The following is a 19,071-nucleotide window of genomic DNA, read 5'->3' as shown; positions in this document are numbered from 1 at the left end:
AAAACCCGTGTGAGATCTTTGATGAATAATAAGGTCTGCATTCTCTGTAAAACATTTCCTGCACTCGGGGGGAAGGCTCACGGCTTCTCGCACTTTTGCAACCGCTCGTGTCTGGAAAGGAAGGACTTGTGCGAAAAACATTTTCCACACTTCGGACAGGAATTTTCCCTCTCCACCTGATGAGTTGTGTAATGTAGGTCCAGTTCTGATTTATGAAGAAAACATTTCCCGCACTCAGAACAGCAAAGAAGCTTCTCCCCCTTGTGAGATTTCTGATGTAAAAAAAGCCTGAGTTTAGAGCTAAAGGTTTCCCCACATTCAGGACACGAAAATTTCTCCTCCTCCTGAATCCCGGCACCATCCCCCACAGTACGAGGTTGCTCGGAGTCGGAGGGATTCCATGGTCTATCCACACTGTGAAGTCCACCATCCATAGTGGAGCTCATTGTCTTTTCTCCTCCACAATCTCCTGTGATGTCCTCATCTTCCATTTTACAAGCTGGAGATAAAGTGAGACGATCCTTTGAGGGTTTCTCCATGGCGTGTCCTGGAAAAATATAAAAACATCATCAACAGATATGAGAGGGTTAGTTGACTTCCATCAAGATTCCATCTGGATCAGGTAGATATGAGTGAGCAGATGTTCTCTGTGGAGGTCCCAACCTGCTGGGACTCTTCTCCTTCTCAGTCAAAGGGCCTTTGGTCCTCCTCCCAGATCACTTCTACATTTACACAGCCTTGTCAGAAGAGCAGGAACCAATGGGGACTGGGAGGTCCATGCTCTTTACACAACCTCAAGCCTAGACACTGGGTCATGTGACCTCTGATAGACAAGAGATTCTAAGTTCACACTTGAAGACCTTTTTAGCAATGAGCAAGTGACCATAGGCCTACAAACTCAAGCCTGGGCAATGGGTCATGTGACCTTTGATAGACAAGAGGGTGAAAGTTCAGACTTGAAGACCTTTTTAGCAATGAGCAAGTGACCATAGGCCTACAAGTGACTGTAGGCCTACAATCTGTGTTATCATATCTGTGCTACTGTAACAAGGAGTGAAACCCAACCTAATACCGCCAGCTGAACCACAGGACGGGTATCAGGCTGGTGACTATTATCAACCTATTATTGGCTGATATCTGCAACTTTGAAGGAAAATACAGTCCACTGTATATCCACCAGAACTAATTTCACTTCTATTGGTCCATCGCTATCAAGCACACACCACACCCCCAACCATAGAAAAAACGGTTTCAAAAGATGGGCTACCTCCTCTTGTTGGAAAAGCTGACCTTCACAGATAGGGGCTGCCCATTGAAAGGCCAAAAAAAGGTCTCCCACAAATTTCAACGGGATTTTGGGCGCTATGTTTGGTATTCGCGTATTTAAGCCTGGGCTCACAGAACATCCCATGAACGGAACCCGAGCCAATTCGCTCATCATTGCTCCCCTCTGTGAGATCTTTGATGTATAACAAGGTGTGATTTCCGGGCATAACATTTTTCGCACTTAGGGCAGGCATACGGCTTCTCCCCTCTGTGAGTTTTCTGATGTTTGATAAGTGTCGATTCCTGTAGATAACACTTCCCGCACTCGGGGCAGGAAAACGCCTTTCCTTGTGTGTGCCATATCTGATGTACAGTAAGACTGGACTTCTGCGAAAAACATTTTCCACACTCCAGACACGTATACGGCTTCTCACCTGTGTGCGATCTCTGATGTGAGTAAATATGGGACTTCTTTGAAAAACATTTCCCGCACTCAGGGCAGGAATACGGCTTCTCGCCAGTGTGGGATCTTTGATGCGTGACAAGGTCCGATTTACATGGAAAATGCTTCCCGCACTCGGAGCAGGAAAACAACTTTTCTCCCGTGTGCAATCTATGATGCCTGGTAAGGCAAGACTTTCGTAAAAAACTTTTCCCGCACTCAGAGCAGGAATACGGCTTCTCCCCCGTGTGAGATCTCTGATGTATAACAAGGTCTGAATTCTCTGTAAAGCATTTCCCACACTCGGGGCATGGAAATAACGTCTCTCCTGTGTGCAACCGTTGATGTCTTAAAAGCACGGACTTGTGTAAAAAACATTTCCCGCACTCAGGACAGGAATTGGCTTTCTCCACCTGGTGAGATATGTAATGTTTGTCCAGGTCTGATTTATGAAGAAAACATTTCCCGCATTTGGAACAGGAAAGAACCTTCCCCCCCTTGTGAGATTTCTCATGTAAGAAAAGCCTTAACTTAGAGCTAAAACTTTCCCCACATTCAGGACAGGGAAATGTCTTCTCCTCCTGAATTCCGGCACCATCCCTCACAGTACGAGGTTGCTCAGAGTCAGAGGGAGTCCATGGTCTATCCATACTGTGAAGTCCACCATCCATAGTGAAGATCATTGTCCTTTCTCCGGCACAATCTCCTGTGATGTCCTCATCTTCCATTTTCCAACCTGGAGATAAAGTGAGACGATCCTTTGAGGGTTTCTCCATGGCGTGTCCTGGAAAAATATAAAAACATCATCAGTAGATATGAGAGGGTTAGTTCACCTATCATATCACTCAGCTTCCACCCCTAATCTAGACCAGTGTAGTAACAGAGCAGAGATAAGAGAAGAATATATGATGGGTCACCTGTGCTGATCTCTGTAGGAGTGTCCTCCTCTATGAATGTCCTCGTCATTCCAGCCTCCTCCGTATATTGCTGATCATCCCTCACATACGTCTCTTCTACTTCACCCTCAACTTTCATGTTCATCAGATCTTCACCCTAAACCAACAGAATGGCAGAAAATAACATCTGTAACATAGAAGTATTTATGATGTGAGATCACATAGAAAATATCATCTTGTAGAGTCCACACATCATCTCCACATGTCAGAGTGTTCAATCACTTTATGTTCCCGACTCTCAACTCCACCTACCTGATGATGGTGAGGGATGGTGTGACCTTCCTGTGTGGAATCCCGGGAATACAGAGGACGGGGACATCTCTCTGGTGGGGTTCTGTTATTAGGTGGCTCCATCAGATCCTTATGTCCTGCCAAAAGTCTCTCCATCACACCATATTCCTCATCCTCCTCTTTTATCTCTTCTTTAACATTAGCTTTAGAATCTCTCAGGTTTCCACTCTGAATATATAATAAAAATGACATCAATTGTAACAATGCAGATAATGTACAGATCCTAATGATACTATCAGTGATTGTTCCTCATCTACCTGATGATGGTGAGGGATGGTGTGACCTTCCTGTGTGGAATCCCGGGAATACAGAGGACGGGGACATCTCTCTGGTGGGTTTCTGTTATTGGGTGGCTCCACTGGGACATCCATATGTCCTGAAAACTCCTCCATTACACCATATGACTCATCCTCCTCTTTATACTCTTCTTTAACAACAATTTTATATTCCTCAAGGGTTCCACTCTAAATATAAAACAAGAAAATCATTGTAACAAACAAGATTGTGCATTGATCACTGCCAATAACTGATAATCACCGACCTGATGATGGTGAGGGATGGTGTGACCTTCCTGTGTGGAATCCCGGGAATACAGAGGACGGGGACATCTCTCTGGTGGGCTATTAGTTGGCTCCATTGTGACATCTGTGTGTCCCCCTGAAAACGCCATCATCACACCATACTCCTCATCCTCCTCTGTATACTCTTCTTTCACATTTACATTATCTCTAAGATTTCCACTCTAAATATATAATAGAAACATTAATTGTAACAAACATGCTTATGAATAAATCACCACTACCAATATTAGTCAATCATCTACCTGGTCATGCAGTGCATAGTTGTGATCTTCCTGGGTAGAATCCCGGGAGTACAGAGGACGGGGACATCTCTCTGGTGGGTTCTCATTACTGGATTCATCTGTAGGAAACACACACACTGACTGAATACATTGTTTCTATGTGTTTATCAGATGATGGGGGATCTAGGTGGACCCTCCGTACTGCTCTCTCCTTTACAATAAAGTCTCCTCTTACCCGGTGATGTGAGGGGCGGCTGATTGTCCATCATGACGTCCTTGTAGAGATCCTTGTGTCCTTCTAAATACTCCCACTCCTCCATGGAGAAATAGACAGTGACATCCTGACACCTTATAGGAACCTGACACACACAATGATACAGTCACCATCCAGACACATCCCTTGTCTGTTACTGGATAATGTCCCAGAATTCCCAGCACCGCTCACCTCTCCTGTCAGCAGCTCCATCATCTTCTTGGTGACTTCTAGAATCTTCTCCATGTTGTGTGTCTCAGGTTTTAGGGATTCACATGGAGGCACTGTGATGGTCATATGATCACCTGACTTCACAAGAGGAAATCTCTGTATTGAGGAACCAATAGGAATATCATGTTAGAATCCCAGAATCCTCCTCACCTCTCCGGTCAGGTGTGTGTTTTATTAATAGAGATAAGAGTGATGTCATGTGACCTCCCAGAATCCTCCTCACCTCTCCGGTCAGGTCTGTGTTTTATTAATAGAGATAAGAGTGATGTCATGTGACCTCCCAGAATCCTCCTCACCTCTCCGGTCAGGTCTGTGTTTTATTAATAGAGATAAAAGTGATGTCATGTGACCTCCCAGAATCCTCCTCACCTCTCCGGTCAGGTCTGTGTTTTATTAATAGAGATAAAAGTGATGTCATGTGACCTTCCAGAATCCTCCTCACCTCTCCGGTCAGCAGGTAGATGATCTCAAGGGTGAGGTTTAGTATCCTCTCAGTCATGTGACTCCAGTCCTCCTCCATCCTCAGTGATGTGGTCATGTGATCTGCACGGGTTTCTCTGTAGACAGACAGGGGAGAATTATCTGGATTGTATTGGTTGGACAACATTAGAATGAGGATACACGGGGTTAATAAGCAGGTTGCCCCCCCGGTGGGAATTTGGACATTGGATAAAACAGAGAGTGAAGGGGTCAGGAGTGGGTGACACAGAGGGATCAGGAGTGGGTGACTCAGAGGGATCAGGAGTGGGTGACTCAGAGGGATCAGGAGTGGGTGACTCAGAGGGATCAGGAGTGGGTGACTCAGAGGGATCAGGAGTGGGTGACTCAGAGGGATCAGGAGTGGGTGACTCAGAAGGATCAGGAGTGGGTGACTCAGAGGGATCAGGAGTGGGTGATGCAGAGAGATCAGGAGTGGGTAACGCAGAGCGTGAAGGGGTCAGGAGTGGGTGACACAGAGGGATCAGGAGTGGGTGACACAGAGGGATCAGGAGTGGGTGACACAGAGGGATCAGGAGTGGGTGACACAGAGGGATCAGGAGTGGGTGACTCAGAGGGATCAGGAGTGGGTGACTCAGAGGGATCAGGAGTGGGTGACTCAGAGGGATCAGGAGTGGGTGACTCAGAGGGATCAGGAGTGGGTGATGCAGAGAGATCAGGAGTGGGTAACGCAGAGCGTGAAGGGGTCAGGAGTGGGTGACACAGAGGGATCAGGAGTGGGTGACACAGAGGGATCAGGAGTGGGTGACACAGAGGGATCAGGAGTGGGTGGCTCACAGGGATCAGGAGTGGGTGACACAGAGGGATCAGGAGTGGGTGGCTCACAGGGATCAGGAGTGGGTGACTCACAGGGATCAGGAGTGGGTGACTCAGAAGGATCAGGAGTGGGTGACACAGAGGGATCAGGAGTGGGCGACTCAGTGGGATCAGGAGTAGGTGACGCAGAGAGTGTAGGGGTTAGGAATAGGTAATGCAGAGAGTGTAGGGGGCAGAAGTGGGTAACGCAGAGGTCAGAAGTGGGTGACGCAAAGGGTGAAGGGGTCAGGAGTAGGTAATGCTGAGAGTGTAGGGGTCAGGAGTGGGCAATGCACAACCTGGTGTACACCCCCCTACTCAGTACAATTCCCTCTACAGTCCACATTCCCAACAATATAAATCCCCCCACAACACCACTTACTCAGTACAGACTCCCCCCAGAACTGACCCCCTCCACGTCAGCGATCCTCTCAGTACAGATCTTTTCCCGCTAAACACACTCACCAGATAAAATGGCAGTTCAGAGTTCAAAGTCCTCCCCCCGGCTGTGTCATGTGACCAGAGCTGAAAAGTAGCCTCCCCCGATCCTGAACTGCCGCTGCCAGATGAGAAGACACAGCTCTGTCATACAAATGTCATAAATACTGCAGAGCCACACACAACCATCATAGAGAAACACCTCACCGAGCATACTCGACACACAACTGGTACCAGCAACATTCCATACTGGGTGTAAATAGAAAATAAGATCTTATTACCTCCTCTGTTGCCACTTCCAGCAATGTCTTCTCTCTATTTCCTCCCGTCTCATCTCTCACCCGGAACTTCCTGTCTGAACCTGACATCACTTCCTGTCTGTAGCTGACATCACTTTCATAGAGATTTCCTGTCTTTGAAGTGAGACCACCACCTTGTGGAGCTCAGAGGAACTGCAGCCCCAAGAAACGTATCGTAGTGTGAAAACAACCTTTTTATTGTTGCCAAGTTTCCCTCATGCTGCAGAACAGTCCTGGGATTTTGGTCGACCGACCCAACTTGTCCAGGTCCAGCAGGTTCCACGACATCGTGCAGAGTGGCAGAGAGGTGATGACGGCTGGAACACTCTGTGGGTTCCATCACCAGGCAACTGCAGTCATACCAGACTGTTGGGTGGAGTTTTCTCCTTTCTGACAGTGAAAGTAGAACTATAATACAAATAATAAACTTTATTTTATATAGCACCTTTAAAGGTAGCTTCTCAAATCACTTGAAGAACTCCCAACATCAGCAGAGAGGCAGAGGAGCAGGAGGAGTGTGTTATCAGGTAAGTGTCACCACTGAAGACCAATGATGGACTGGGGTTAGACTTTGTTCTTACTGACAAACAATGGGACTTATTTTATCCCACTAACACCAATGATGGGGCTTATTTCCTGACAGCTCCATGTCAGCCTACCACCGGGTAAGCTCTCCCCATACCCCCACCTGCAGGACCTAACTCATAAATTTGACTGTCTCCCTCAGGCCGGCATTCAGTGCCCATCTGCTTTCTAGGCAAAGTTATGCTCTTGTGAAGAGGAAGGTGTCCAGCATTTGATGTCACCTTTTTTGGTCGGTGTGTCCCTTATGGGATTAGTCGGGTACATCACTTTACCATTTAGAAGATGATGTGACCTTCAAGGAAGTACTCGTTCACTACATTTGTTCATAGAAGATGAAGCTTAAATTGACAGCAAGGTTCTGTGTTTGTGGACAGTCTGGCTTCCTGCCTCAAGATAAATGCCTGAGTTGGCAGTTGCCGAAAATAGAACACAGTCATCTGACCCCTACACAGTCCTTCTGTAATTAGAAGCCCAACTAATTATGGTTCAAAGGTAATGGTTCTGCTCTGGAACATGTATGTCTTGTCTTATTTCTTATGCTTATGTAGCGGGCACCTACTTTCGGTTAGGTGACCCTTTTCCTGGTTGTTTCTATGTCAGGTAAATTTAGACAGGCTTGTGCTATTACAACAGGCCTGTCTGTTGTTTAATTTTCCTTTGAGTGGCAGGTAGTTTGTATGCTAATCTCAGCCAATCATTAATTTGCTTGGTAACCCCGGGACTCTCATATAAAAAAGGGAGTCACGTGGTTCCGGGAGGAGTTCGAGTAGAGTCCTGCTCTGAGGAGCGAGGGAAGCCAGCCTGGTTCCCGGAGGGGGGGAGTGGAAGTTTTCCCCTCCGGGGAACCAACGGAGCCTCACCCCTGCAATAAGGGTGAAGAACAGATCCTCATGGAGCAACAGACGACATCTCACAGCATGTAGCCGCTGGTGTCGGCCGCCCCTGCGGGGAGCGGGCCATAAAGGAGAAAGGGAACTAAGAATCATTGCGGAAGAAGTAGCAACAAAGCGGAAGGAAACTGGGCGATCGATCGTTTATGAGTGGCACATGGACTATTGATCACGTGAGTGAAAGCCCAAGGGAAGGGTACTACCAGAGACTACGGGGTGGTTGGTACTCAAGTCAGTGAAAAAGGGGCGGTGATGGCCTATGACTTTGGGTTCAGCAATGCCCCAGGATTCCAATCAGTCAAGCGGGAAGAAGTTATTCAGAGTGACTTTTCTTTAGCTCAACTTGGAAGTACCATGTAGATGGGAAGTAGTGGTAAAAAGGTAGCGGTGAAGGTGCAAGCACACATATAGAGATACGGACTGTTCTGTAAAAGTCATGCAGATGAAGATGTTATTCAGAGTGACTCTTTTATCAATTATTCTCTATCAAATCTACTTCCATCTTCCCTGATTGAAGAAATCACACAAAGTGATTTCCCAACTATCCGCAATTGATTATAGTTTACCTGTAAGAGCAATTGGAAGATGATAATGTACCAAAGAGCATCTCAAAGGAAGTCCTTCTCCCATCCCAGTTTATGTTTATGAATAAAGCAAGAGAAAAAGCATTAAGGACTGTGAGTTTTGAATCTATGGGCTGCGAGGGCTGGGTGGTGAACGTGAATTATATATATAATGTTTTAATCGGCCGCTCCTTCGGGGGTAAGCGCTACACTTCAGAAAATCTTTTTTTGTTTGAAAAAAAAAAATCATGGTTCAAAGTATGCCTTTCTCTGCTGCTAGAGAACATACTGGTGGTAAGGACCAAAATTTTCCTGGTGTTCCTCTTCCCCCGGCAGCTTCTGCATGCCTGGTGACTATCGGGACCATGGTCTCTCCTGTCCTGGTGTTGTGTGGCTCAGTGGAGAAGATAACCTTTCCAGGGGTTTCTCTTCAACAGTGGATATGCACCAAACTTCTTATATCTCACAGACACAAAGTACAGTACAAATCTTCTCAGTTGCCAGATATCCATCCAGCTCCGGAGAAGCTCAAGTTAGCAGCCTGGATTTCGAGAGGCGAGGGTTTGTGGATTTTGGCTGCTCTTCAAGAATCACTTAATGAAAGCATGGAAGAACGGCATGAACAAAGTCTACAACAAAGTCTGGCAAAATTCCAAGAATATGCTACGTCAGAAGTTTTCTCCAGGGAAGCAAGAGTTTGTCATGTCCTCGGTTTTCTTCAAAGAGGTCTCGACATGGGCCTGAGTGCAAGCACACTCAAAGGACACATCTCTTCCATGTCAGCCCCTAGCAGGATGCAGTGGACGTCTGATTTTAAGTACTTAAGCTAGGGCCTCCCAGAGCCCCATGTTTCTACATGGGAACTCACAACAGTACTCAACTACCTGTCTGCTCCAAAAATCAATGATGGAGTTGTCGCTATGGGAATTACCAGCTTTCGTGGTGGCAGTAGCCTCAGCTAGGAGGATTTCTGAGTTGGCGGCTCTAGGGTATAAAGAACCTTATAAGTCCTTCCTGGTGGACAGAGTTATTCTGCTCCTGATGCTGGATTTTATTCCAAAAGTGGCCTCAAGATTCCATTTAAGTCAAGAAATTGTGTTGCCTACTTTTCATGTGGAAGATGGACAAAATGTTAGTCCTTTGGATGTCAGGGAGACACTGCACATGTATATCCATGCTACATTAGCTTTCAGGGCATCAACTTGCCTGTTTGTGGTTCCCAAAGGTTCACGCAAGGGGGCCAGAGCTTTGAGCAGATTGCTTCTTTTTATTATGAATGTGATCTCCCTCTCATATAAGGATAGAGGGTTGGCCCTTTCAGAAGAAATAACAACCGCACGCTCCACAAGAAGCGTCTCAACCTCCTGGGAAGCCGCCTGTAGCGACTCAATGAAGTCAATATGCAAGGTGGCAACATGGTCATCCATACAAACCTTTATTTCTCAGTATCGCAAAGATCTGTCATTATTGACAACTGTTGATTTTGGCAAAACGATTATCTCATTAGCCAAAGGCCATAATTAACTCTATTTTGTTTCCGCATTATCCCACCCTGGTTAGCTAGTTAGTTCCCAGTGGTAGGCTGACATGGAGCTGTCAGGAAAACAAAAATTGAATATCAAATACTTACCGCAATTTTCCTTTCCTGACGAGCTCCATGTCAGCACAGACTCCCACCCAGGTGCGGAAATCGAGTTATGGAACGCCGGACTGAGGGAGGGAGTCAAATTTATGAGTTAGGTCCCACAGATGGGTGGAACATACCCAGTGGTAGGCTGACATGGAGCAAGTCAGGAAAGGAAAATTGTGGTAAGTATTTGATATTCAATTTATCATTTTTATCCCGCTGACACCGGTGATGGTTCCTATTTTATCCCACTGATACCAATAATAGGACTTATTTTATCCCACTGACCCCAATGATGGGGCTTATTTTATCTCATGATCCCAACAATAGGGCTTATTTTATTCAATAACTTCAACAATGGGGCTTATTTTACTTCACCGACGTCAACAATGGGGCTTATTTTATCCCATTGAGAGCAACAATGGGGCTTATTTTATTTCACTGATACCAACGATGGATCTAGGTTTGACAGATAAATGGGCTAGCTGGGCCTCATCTTGACAGATGAGTGAGATAGGTAGGCCTGGGGTTGATGGTGGGTGGGCAAGTTGGCTGGCTGGTCAGTCTAAGCTGAAAGTCTCTGACTATGGACCACTAATAACATTGACAGTTGGCATCCTCCTTTTCTCCACTGGACTGGCATCTGCCCAGAAAAATATCGTCCCACAATACGCTGGTAGTTTTTTACTTAGAAAATGGCTTTTAATTGCCAGGTGGAAATTTTAACCCAGAAAATTCTGGGAGATTTGTCTTAACTTCTGCAATACCTGGGAGACAACGTTTGAGACTTGAGTGCCTAATGAGCTGCCTGGATGAGTTGACGTGTATGCATCTAAAGGGGTGTATACAGTACATACTTAGTCTTGGATCTTACTTTAGGAGAGGCTACGCTTTGACAATGGGTCAGAAGAAGGGCAAAGGGAGTCAGGGGCTGCAAAGGAGAAAAGGAGGATGCCAACTGTCAATGTTATTAGTGGTCCATAGTCAGAGACTTTCAGCTTAGACTGACCAGCCAGACAACTTGCCCACCCATCATAAACCCCGGGCCTAGCTATCTCACTCATCTGTGAAGATGAGGCCCAGCTAGCCCATTCATCTGTCAAACCTAGATCCAGATAGCCCACTCATATGTCAAGCATGGCCCCCAGCTAGCCCACTCAGCTGTCAAGATGAAGAAAAGCTTGGCCACTCATCTGTCAAGCCTGGACCCGGCTAACCTACTTGGCTGTCAAGCCAAGGCCCTGCCAGGCTACTCCGCTGTCAAGTCCAGGCCTTGGACCCAGCCAAATTTATACCATCCCACAAAGCTCTGAAAATTAGGTAGGTAAATTTGAGAGGATTGCCCATGAGAGGCTGTTATGTTGCCACCACATTCATGTTGATCAGAGGTCAACAGTGGCAGCAACAAAACACTTTTTCATTGAAGAGTTGAAGAAATCGGGGGGGGGGCAATGTGCTAAGTGTGTTGAACGTAGGGGAGAATATGTAAAATAGAAGTCAAGTTTCATTGTTTTAGCTCAGGGATTTTCAAACTATGACCCTCCAGCTGTTGCGGAACTACACGTCCCATGAGGCATTGTAAAACTCAATCTGACAATCACAGACATGACTAGGCATTATGGGAATTGTAGTTCCTGAACAACTGGGGGGCCATAGCTTGAAGACCCCTGCTGTAGCTCATCTCCTTCTTGGTCAGGTCAAGAATTTTTTAACAACACCCCCCCCCCCCCCACGCCTCGTAAAAGTGCCACTCTTCGTGTACTAATACAGTAAATAAGGAGATCCCTCAATTACATATAAATGTAAAATTACAGCAAAAATTATGTTGCAAAATAATAACCCGCCAAGCAGAATGGGAGATGTTGATGTTTTCAGTGATGGAGAATGTGGTTTGTGTTCCAGAATCACGGCTTGACTCCTCACAAGACTGGGCTGTTTGTATTCATGCTGATCCTCTTGATTAGAGGGACACAGGACATAGAAAAGATGGAGGGGGGGTTCTCTATGTTAGATGTGATGTGAAAGTGAGGAAGAAAGAGGACCTTTTGGTTTGAGATGTGGTTGGTGTTCCAGAAACATGGCTTGACTCCTCACAAGACTGGGCTGTTAGTATTCATGCTGATCCTCTTGTTTAGAGGGACACGGGACATAGAAAAGATGGAGGGGGGTTTCTCTATGTTAGATGTGATGTGAAAGTGAGGAAGAAAGATAATCTTGAAGTTGGAGGTTGTGATGGTGCAGAGGAGAGATTATGGGTGGAATGATATTTGGGTCTGTGAACTGATGAGTAAATGAGAAAGGGAGTTCTTAGCACATGTCAGGAAAACCAAGCTCATGCCCATGCTCAAAAAAATGTGCATGTCTGGAGAACGGTCCTCAGAACAGTGCACAGAATTAGGACCATGCACACATCTATACGAGCGCGTCTGAATTAGCATTAGTTTGAATGGATGAGCTTGTACGTTTGGATGGAGTTTGGCACCCAGTGGCCTATTTAAAGTCCTACAGGACTCAGAATAATTGCTGAGTGGATGCCAGCTCCTTCCGCCTGTGACTTGATTCCGTGTGTACACCTGTATCCTAACCCGGCTTGTTGAGCTTGATTGTTCCTGAACCCCTGTTGCTGACTCTGGGTTGTGATCTAACCTTCTCTCTTGCCTGCTGTTCCAGTACCTCCTCTGCTCTCCTGATAATCTTGGCCTGGTTCTGACTCTGCTCCTGTTTCCTGATTCTGTACCACAGCTGCCCAATTGTTGCCAGCTCCTTTCCACCTGACCATGCGTCCGAGATCCTGCATCCAGATCCTGCAACAGGCACCCGTGCAGCTCTGCGCCCTGTTATACCCAGTCATCAACCCCAGGGGAAAGAGGTGTAATGGAAGCTCTCTCGTCTCGGCCTCAACCAGGTACGTGACAGTATATCTTGTTACTCAGTCACAAAAAAATGACAATTAACACATAAAACACAAGGACACTGCGAAAAAAATTATTTATTACAAATAAATAAACCTTCTTTTCCAACATAAACCCAACCATGTCATTCAGAGGTGTGGATCCATCAACTACGTCAATCCAATCATGTCACCCAGAGGTGTAGATCCATCAACGATGTCAACGTCAATCCAACCATGTCATCCAGAGTTGTAGATCCATCAACTATGTCAACGTCAGTCCAATCAAGTCACCCAGAGGTGTAGATCCATCAACTATGTCAACTTAAATCAAATCCAATCATGTCTCCCAGGAGGTGTAGATCCATCAACTATGTCCACGTCAATCCAACCATGTCACCCAGAGGTGTAGATCCATCAACTATGTCCACGTCAATCCAACCATGTCACCCAGAGGTGTAGATCCATCAACTATGTCCACGTCAATCCAACCATGTCCCCCAGAGGTGTAGATTCATCAACTATGTGAATCCAACCATGTCATCCAGAGCTGTAGATCCATCAACTATGTCAATCCAACCATGTCACCCAGAGCTGTAGATTCATCAACTATGTCAATCCAACCATGTCACCCAGAGCTGTAGATCCATCAACTATGACAACGTCAATCCAACCATGTCACCCAGAGCTGTAGATCCATCAACTATGACAACGTCAATCCAACCATGTCACTCAGAGGTGTAGAACCATCAACTATGTCCACGTCAATCCAACCATGTCACCCAGAGGTGTAGATCCATCAACTATGTCCACGTCAATCCAATCATGTCACCCAGAGGTGTAGATCCATCAACTATGTCAACCTAAATCCAACCATGTCACCCAGAGGTGTAGATCCATCAACAAGGCCCTGACAGGCTGCACCATGACAACCCTTTACCGATGCACTCCCGGTGCAAATGACAGTTCCCTGCCTGGCTGGTGTCAACAAACCAACTGGAAATCCTTCCTGACATCACTAACCACACATGGCCATGACCATGGTCAGTGACGTCACCCACGATCTCTTGGCCGTTATTTTTTACTTATTTTTTTTTAGGTCACCTTTACTGGAGTTCATCCAACAGGTGCGCCACTTTACATGCAGGATTAAGGCATTGCCCAACCATTTTTTTTTTTTTGCATTTTTAAACTTCCCCCATTGCCCTTCCAGCCACCCAAACCCTTTTTGTACCAAAAGCTTTCAAATTGTCCTTGAAGAAGGTGAAAAACATACAAGATTCGGCTCTCGTAGACCTCAATGGGCTTTGGTTTTCGATGTTTGGTAGCTGCAGATTTCAGGGAGGGTTCTCAGGAACGGAAACCCTACTCAGTTTACTCATCACAACTCCTCAGTGGGGGAGCTACGACGTCTTACAAGGTCTAGTTTTGGTATATAACATGTTCTGCACTACGGCTTCTCCGCTGCATGAGATTTCAGATGTGAGATAAGTGCCGATTTCTGTAGAAAACATTTCCCGCACTCAGGGCAGGAAAGGAGATTCTCCTGGGTGTGCCACATCTGATGTTTAGTAAGACTGGACTTCTGTGAAAAGGTTTTTCCACATTCAGAACAGGAATACGGCCTCTCACCCGTGTGAGATCTCCGATGCGAGTAAATATGGGACTTCTGTGAAAAGCATTTCCCGCACTCAGGGCAAGAATAGGGCTTCTCCCCTGTGTGAGATCTCTGATGTGCAATGAGGTCCGATTTACACGGAAAAGATTTGCCGCACTCGGGGCAGAAAGACAACTTTTCCCCCGTGTGCAACCTCCGATGTCTGACAAGACAAGACTTCTGTAAAAAACATTTCCCGCAATCGGGGCAGGAATACGGCTTCTCCACCGCATGAGATTTTTGATGTATAACAACGTCTAATTTATGTGTATAACATTTTCCACACTCAGCACAGGAATACGGCTTCCCCTCTTCTGTGTGAGACCTTTGATGTATATCGAGGTCTGATTGCTGTGTAAAACATTTCCCGCACTCTGGGCAGGAATATGGCTGCCCCTTTGTGTGCAACCGCTGATGTTTAGACAGGTAGGATTTGCGTGAAAAACACTTCCCGCACTCTGGACAGGAATACGGCTTCTCAGCGTGGTGAGATGTGCAATGTAGGTCCAGTTCTGATTTATAAAGGAAACATTCCCCGCACTCAGAACAGGAAAGAAGCTTCTCCCCCCTGTGAGATTTCTGATGTAAAAAAAGCCTGAGTTTAGAGCTAAAGGTTTCCCTACATTCAGGACAGGGAAATGTCTTCTCCCCCTGAATCCCGGCACCATTCCTCACAGTACGAGGTTGCTCAGAGTCGGAGGGATTCCATGGTCTATCCACACTGTGAAGTCCACCATCCATAGTGGAGATCATTGTCTTTTCTCCGGCATAATCTCCTGTGATGTCCTCATCTTCCATTCTACAACCTGGAGATAAAGTGAGACGATCCTTTGAGGGTTTCTCCATTCTCGTTTCCTCCACTATGAATGTCCTCATCATTCCAGCCTCCTCTGTATATTGCTGATCATCCCAAACGTAGTCCTCTTCTACTTCACCCTCAACTTTCATGTTCATCAGATCTTCACCCTAAACCAACAGAATGGCAGAAAATAACATCTGTAACATAGAAGTATTCATGATGTGAGATCACATAGAAAATATCATCTTGTAGAGTCCACACATCGTCTCCACATGTCAGAGTGTTCAATCACTTTATGTTCCCGACCCTCAACTCCACCTACCTGATGATGGTGAGGGATGGTGTGACCTTCCTGTGTGGAATCCCGGGAATACAGAGGACGGGGACATCTCTCTGGTGGGTTCCTGGTATTAGGTGACTCCATCATATCTTTGTGTCCTTCTGGAAACTTCTTCATCACACCATACTTCCCATCCTCCTTTATATACTCTTCTTTTATATTGATACTATCCTGGAGGTTTCCCCTCTGAATATATAATAAAACATTCATTGTAACAAACATGCTTGTATATAAATGATAACTGCCAATAATTGTTCCTCATCTACCTGATAAAGTATTGTGTAGTTGTGGCCTTCCTGTGTGGAATCCCGGGAATACAGAGGACGGGGACATCTCTCTGGTGGGTTTCTGTAGCTGGATGACTCCACCATGTTGGTTTGGAACAGGTGTCTGAGAAACTCTGACTCCTCCATCACCCCATCCTCATCATCCTCTTCTTGTATCTCTTCTTCAAGATCAGGATCACTTAGGTTTCCAATCTAAATATATAATAAAAATGACATCAACTGTAACCATGCAGATAATGTACAGATACTAATGATATTATCAGTGATTGTTCCTCATCTACCTGATGATGGTGAGGGATGGTGAGACCTTCCTGTGTGGAATCCCGGGAATACAGAGGACGGGGACATCTCTCTGGTGGGTTCCTGGTATTAGGTGGCTCCATCATATCCTTGTGTCCTTCAGATAACTCCTTCATCACTCCATACTCCTCATCTTTATACTCTTCTTTAATATCCATGTTAATTTTCATGATGTTTACATTCTATAAAATATATATAATATATAAAAACAACATTCATTGTAACACATATGCTTATATAAAAATCAAAACTATCAATAATTTTTTTAAATCTACCTGATCATCTTGTGCATTGCGGTCATTATCCTGTGTGTCCATGACGTCCTTGTAGAGATCCTTGTGTCCTTCTAAATACTCCCACTCCTCCATGGAGAAATAGACAGTGACATCCTGACACCTTATAGGAACCTGACACACACAATTATACAGTCACCATCCAGACACATCCCTTGTCTGTTACTGGATAATGTCCCAGAATTCCCAGAATCCTCCTCACCTCTCCTGTCAGCAGCTCCATCATCTTCTTGGTGACTTCTAGAATCTTCTCCATGTTGTGTCTCTCAGGTTTTAGGGAGTCACATGGAGGCACTGTGATGGTCATATGATCACCTGACTTCACAAGAGGAAATCTCTGTATTGGAGAACCAAAAGGAATATCATGTTAGACTCCCAGAATCCTCCTCACCTCTCCGGTCAGGTCTGTGTTTTATTAATAGAGATAAGAGTGATGTCATGTGACCTCCCAGAATCCTCCTCACCTCTCCGGTCAGGTCTGTGTTTTATTAATAGAGATAAGAGTGATGTCATGTGACCTCCCAGAATCCTCCTCACCTCTCCGGTCAGGTCTGTGTTTTATTACTAGAGATAAGAGTGATGTCATGTGACCTCCCAGAATCCTCCTCACCTCTCCGGTCAGGTCTGTGTTTTATTAATAGAGATAAGAGTGATGTCATGTGACCTCCCAGAATCCTCCTCACCTCTCCGGTCAGCAGGTAGATGATCTCCAGGGTGAGGTTTAGTATCTTCTCAGTCATGTGATCCTGGTCCTCCTCCATCCTCATTGGGGTGATCATGTGATCTATGCGGGTTCTCTGTAGATGGATAGCGGAGAATTATCTGGACTGTATTGGTTGTACAATATTAGGGTGGGGATATAAGGGGTTAATAGTGGGGCTGCCCCCAGTGGGAATTGGCACATGTAGATTGGGTTACTTAGACTTGTTGTTTTTCTTGCCGACACCACCAATTGTGGAAGGGAGTTCCACATCCTTACCGCCCTGACAGTGAAAACCCCCCTACGCAGCTTAAGGTTAAACCGCTTCTCTTCTAGTCTCATCGTGTGGCCCCGTGTTCTCTTACACTCCCTGGGACTTAAAAGTTTCATACTTACGCTGGGAGGGGTGGAGGACACTAAATGGAGGCCAGTGGAGGGATTGGTAGAGAGGGGTGGAGGACACTAAATGGAGGCCAGTGGAGGGATTGGCAGAGAGAGGTGGAGGACACGGAATGGAGGCCAGTGGAGGGATTGGCAGAGAGGGGTTGGAGGACACTGGATGGAAACCATAGTTACATAGTTGGTAAGGTGGAATAAAGACAACAGTCCATCCAGTTCAACCTGTGTAGCTGTGTGTGAGTAGAAAAAAAAATTCCCATATCCCGCTATATTGTTTTCACTAAGATACACGTCCAAGAGTTTTTTAAAACTATCCAAACTTTCTGCCGACACCACCAATTGTGGAAGAGAGTTCCACATCCTTACTGCCCTGACAGTGAAAACCCCCCAAGCAGCTTAAGGTTGAACCGCTTCTCTTCTAGTCTCATCGTGTGGCCCCGTGTTCTTACACCAGGGCTTGACAAATTTGCTTTGAATCTAGGAGCCAGTTAAAAAAGTTAGGAGCCAGTTTTTTTTAGATTGGTATGGATTGTCAGCTCCCGGTGTAAGGCCAGTAATTTTCACCCCCTAACCCTATCTCACAACGGAGCACCCAGTCAATATCTCAAATGTAACGCTGTTACATCAGGGTTATGGGCTGGCCAGAAATAGTAAGGCTGGCAACAAATGGCACTTGCTGGCTCTGGCAGGAGGGAATGGTTGGCTTAGGCAGGTGGCACTGGTTAGTGGCACTGGTTTGGAACTGACAGATGGCACTGGTTGGCACTGGCAGGTGACACTGGTTGGTGGCACTGGTTTGGAACTGACAGGTGGCACGTGGCACTGGTTTGTAACTGACAGTTGGCACTGGTAGATGGCACTGGTTGGCACTGGCAGGTGGCATTGGTTTGTAACTGACAGATAGCACTGGTTGGCACTGGCAGGTGGCACTGGTTGGCACATGGCACTGGTTGGTGGCACTGGTTGGCACTGGCAGGTGGCATTGGTTGGCACTGGCACTGATTGGCAGAGGCACTGGCAGGTGGCACTGGTTTGGAACTGGCAGGTGGCACTAGAAGGTGGCACTGATTGGCGGTGGCACTGGCAGGTGGCACTGGCAGGTTTCACACTGAGCCAAGTGTAACTGTGTGTGAAACTGACAAGTAACAGAGGAGAGAGGAGCTGTTAGAATTCAGCTTAATGTCTAGGGTGGGCGGGACCCGGAGGGGTGGGCGGTACCCAGCAGCTATTAAACACCAGCCAATGATTGGGCTGCTTAAGAAAAGGGGCGGCGCCACATAGACGTAGCAGCCCGCCCAGATCCCATCCCATTGGCTGGTGTTTGATAGCTGCTGGGTCCCGCCCACCCCTGACATCACGCTCAATTCTGACAGATCCTCTCTCTCTCTCTCAGTTATGTGTCAGTTTCACACACTCAGCGGTTCTGGCGAGCATCAAGCGCTGCGCTGAGTGTGGAGAAGGGAGGAGGAA

The 19,071-nt window shown here is 46.3% G+C and overlaps 3 protein-coding genes and 1 pseudogene across 4 annotated transcripts in view; 2 read left to right on the top strand and 2 right to left on the bottom strand.

The window, feature by feature from the left end:
* LOC141104962 (uncharacterized) overlaps positions 1-6,696 on the bottom strand; it is a 46,898-nt pseudogene extending 40,202 nt beyond the window's left edge.
* LOC141104959 (uncharacterized) overlaps positions 1-19,071 on the top strand; it is a 664,134-nt gene that overhangs the window by 56,333 nt on the left and 588,730 nt on the right. The gene's annotated exons all lie outside the window — the stretch shown is intronic.
* Positions 1-19,071, top strand: part of LOC141104789 (uncharacterized) — a 317,556-nt gene that overhangs the window by 69,057 nt on the left and 229,428 nt on the right. The window lies entirely within an intron of this gene.
* LOC141104801 (uncharacterized) lies at positions 11,876-16,612 on the bottom strand. Its single transcript, XM_073594557.1, has 5 exons — positions 16,485-16,612; positions 16,191-16,391; positions 15,889-16,101; positions 15,605-15,808; positions 11,876-15,449 (listed from the first exon to the last, which is right to left on the bottom strand). Exons 1-5 carry the CDS (start codon positions 16,575-16,577, stop codon positions 14,277-14,279), a joined length of 1,884 nt encoding a protein of 627 aa, XP_073450658.1. The 5' UTR covers positions 16,578-16,612; the 3' UTR covers positions 11,876-14,276.

The sequence above is a fragment of the Aquarana catesbeiana genome, linkage group LG08, assembly GCF_042186555.1.
Source record: "Aquarana catesbeiana isolate 2022-GZ linkage group LG08, ASM4218655v1, whole genome shotgun sequence".
In the NCBI taxonomy this organism is placed as follows: domain Eukaryota; kingdom Metazoa; phylum Chordata; class Amphibia; order Anura; family Ranidae; genus Aquarana; species Aquarana catesbeiana.
This window is presented reverse-complemented; position numbering and strand designations above follow the sequence as displayed.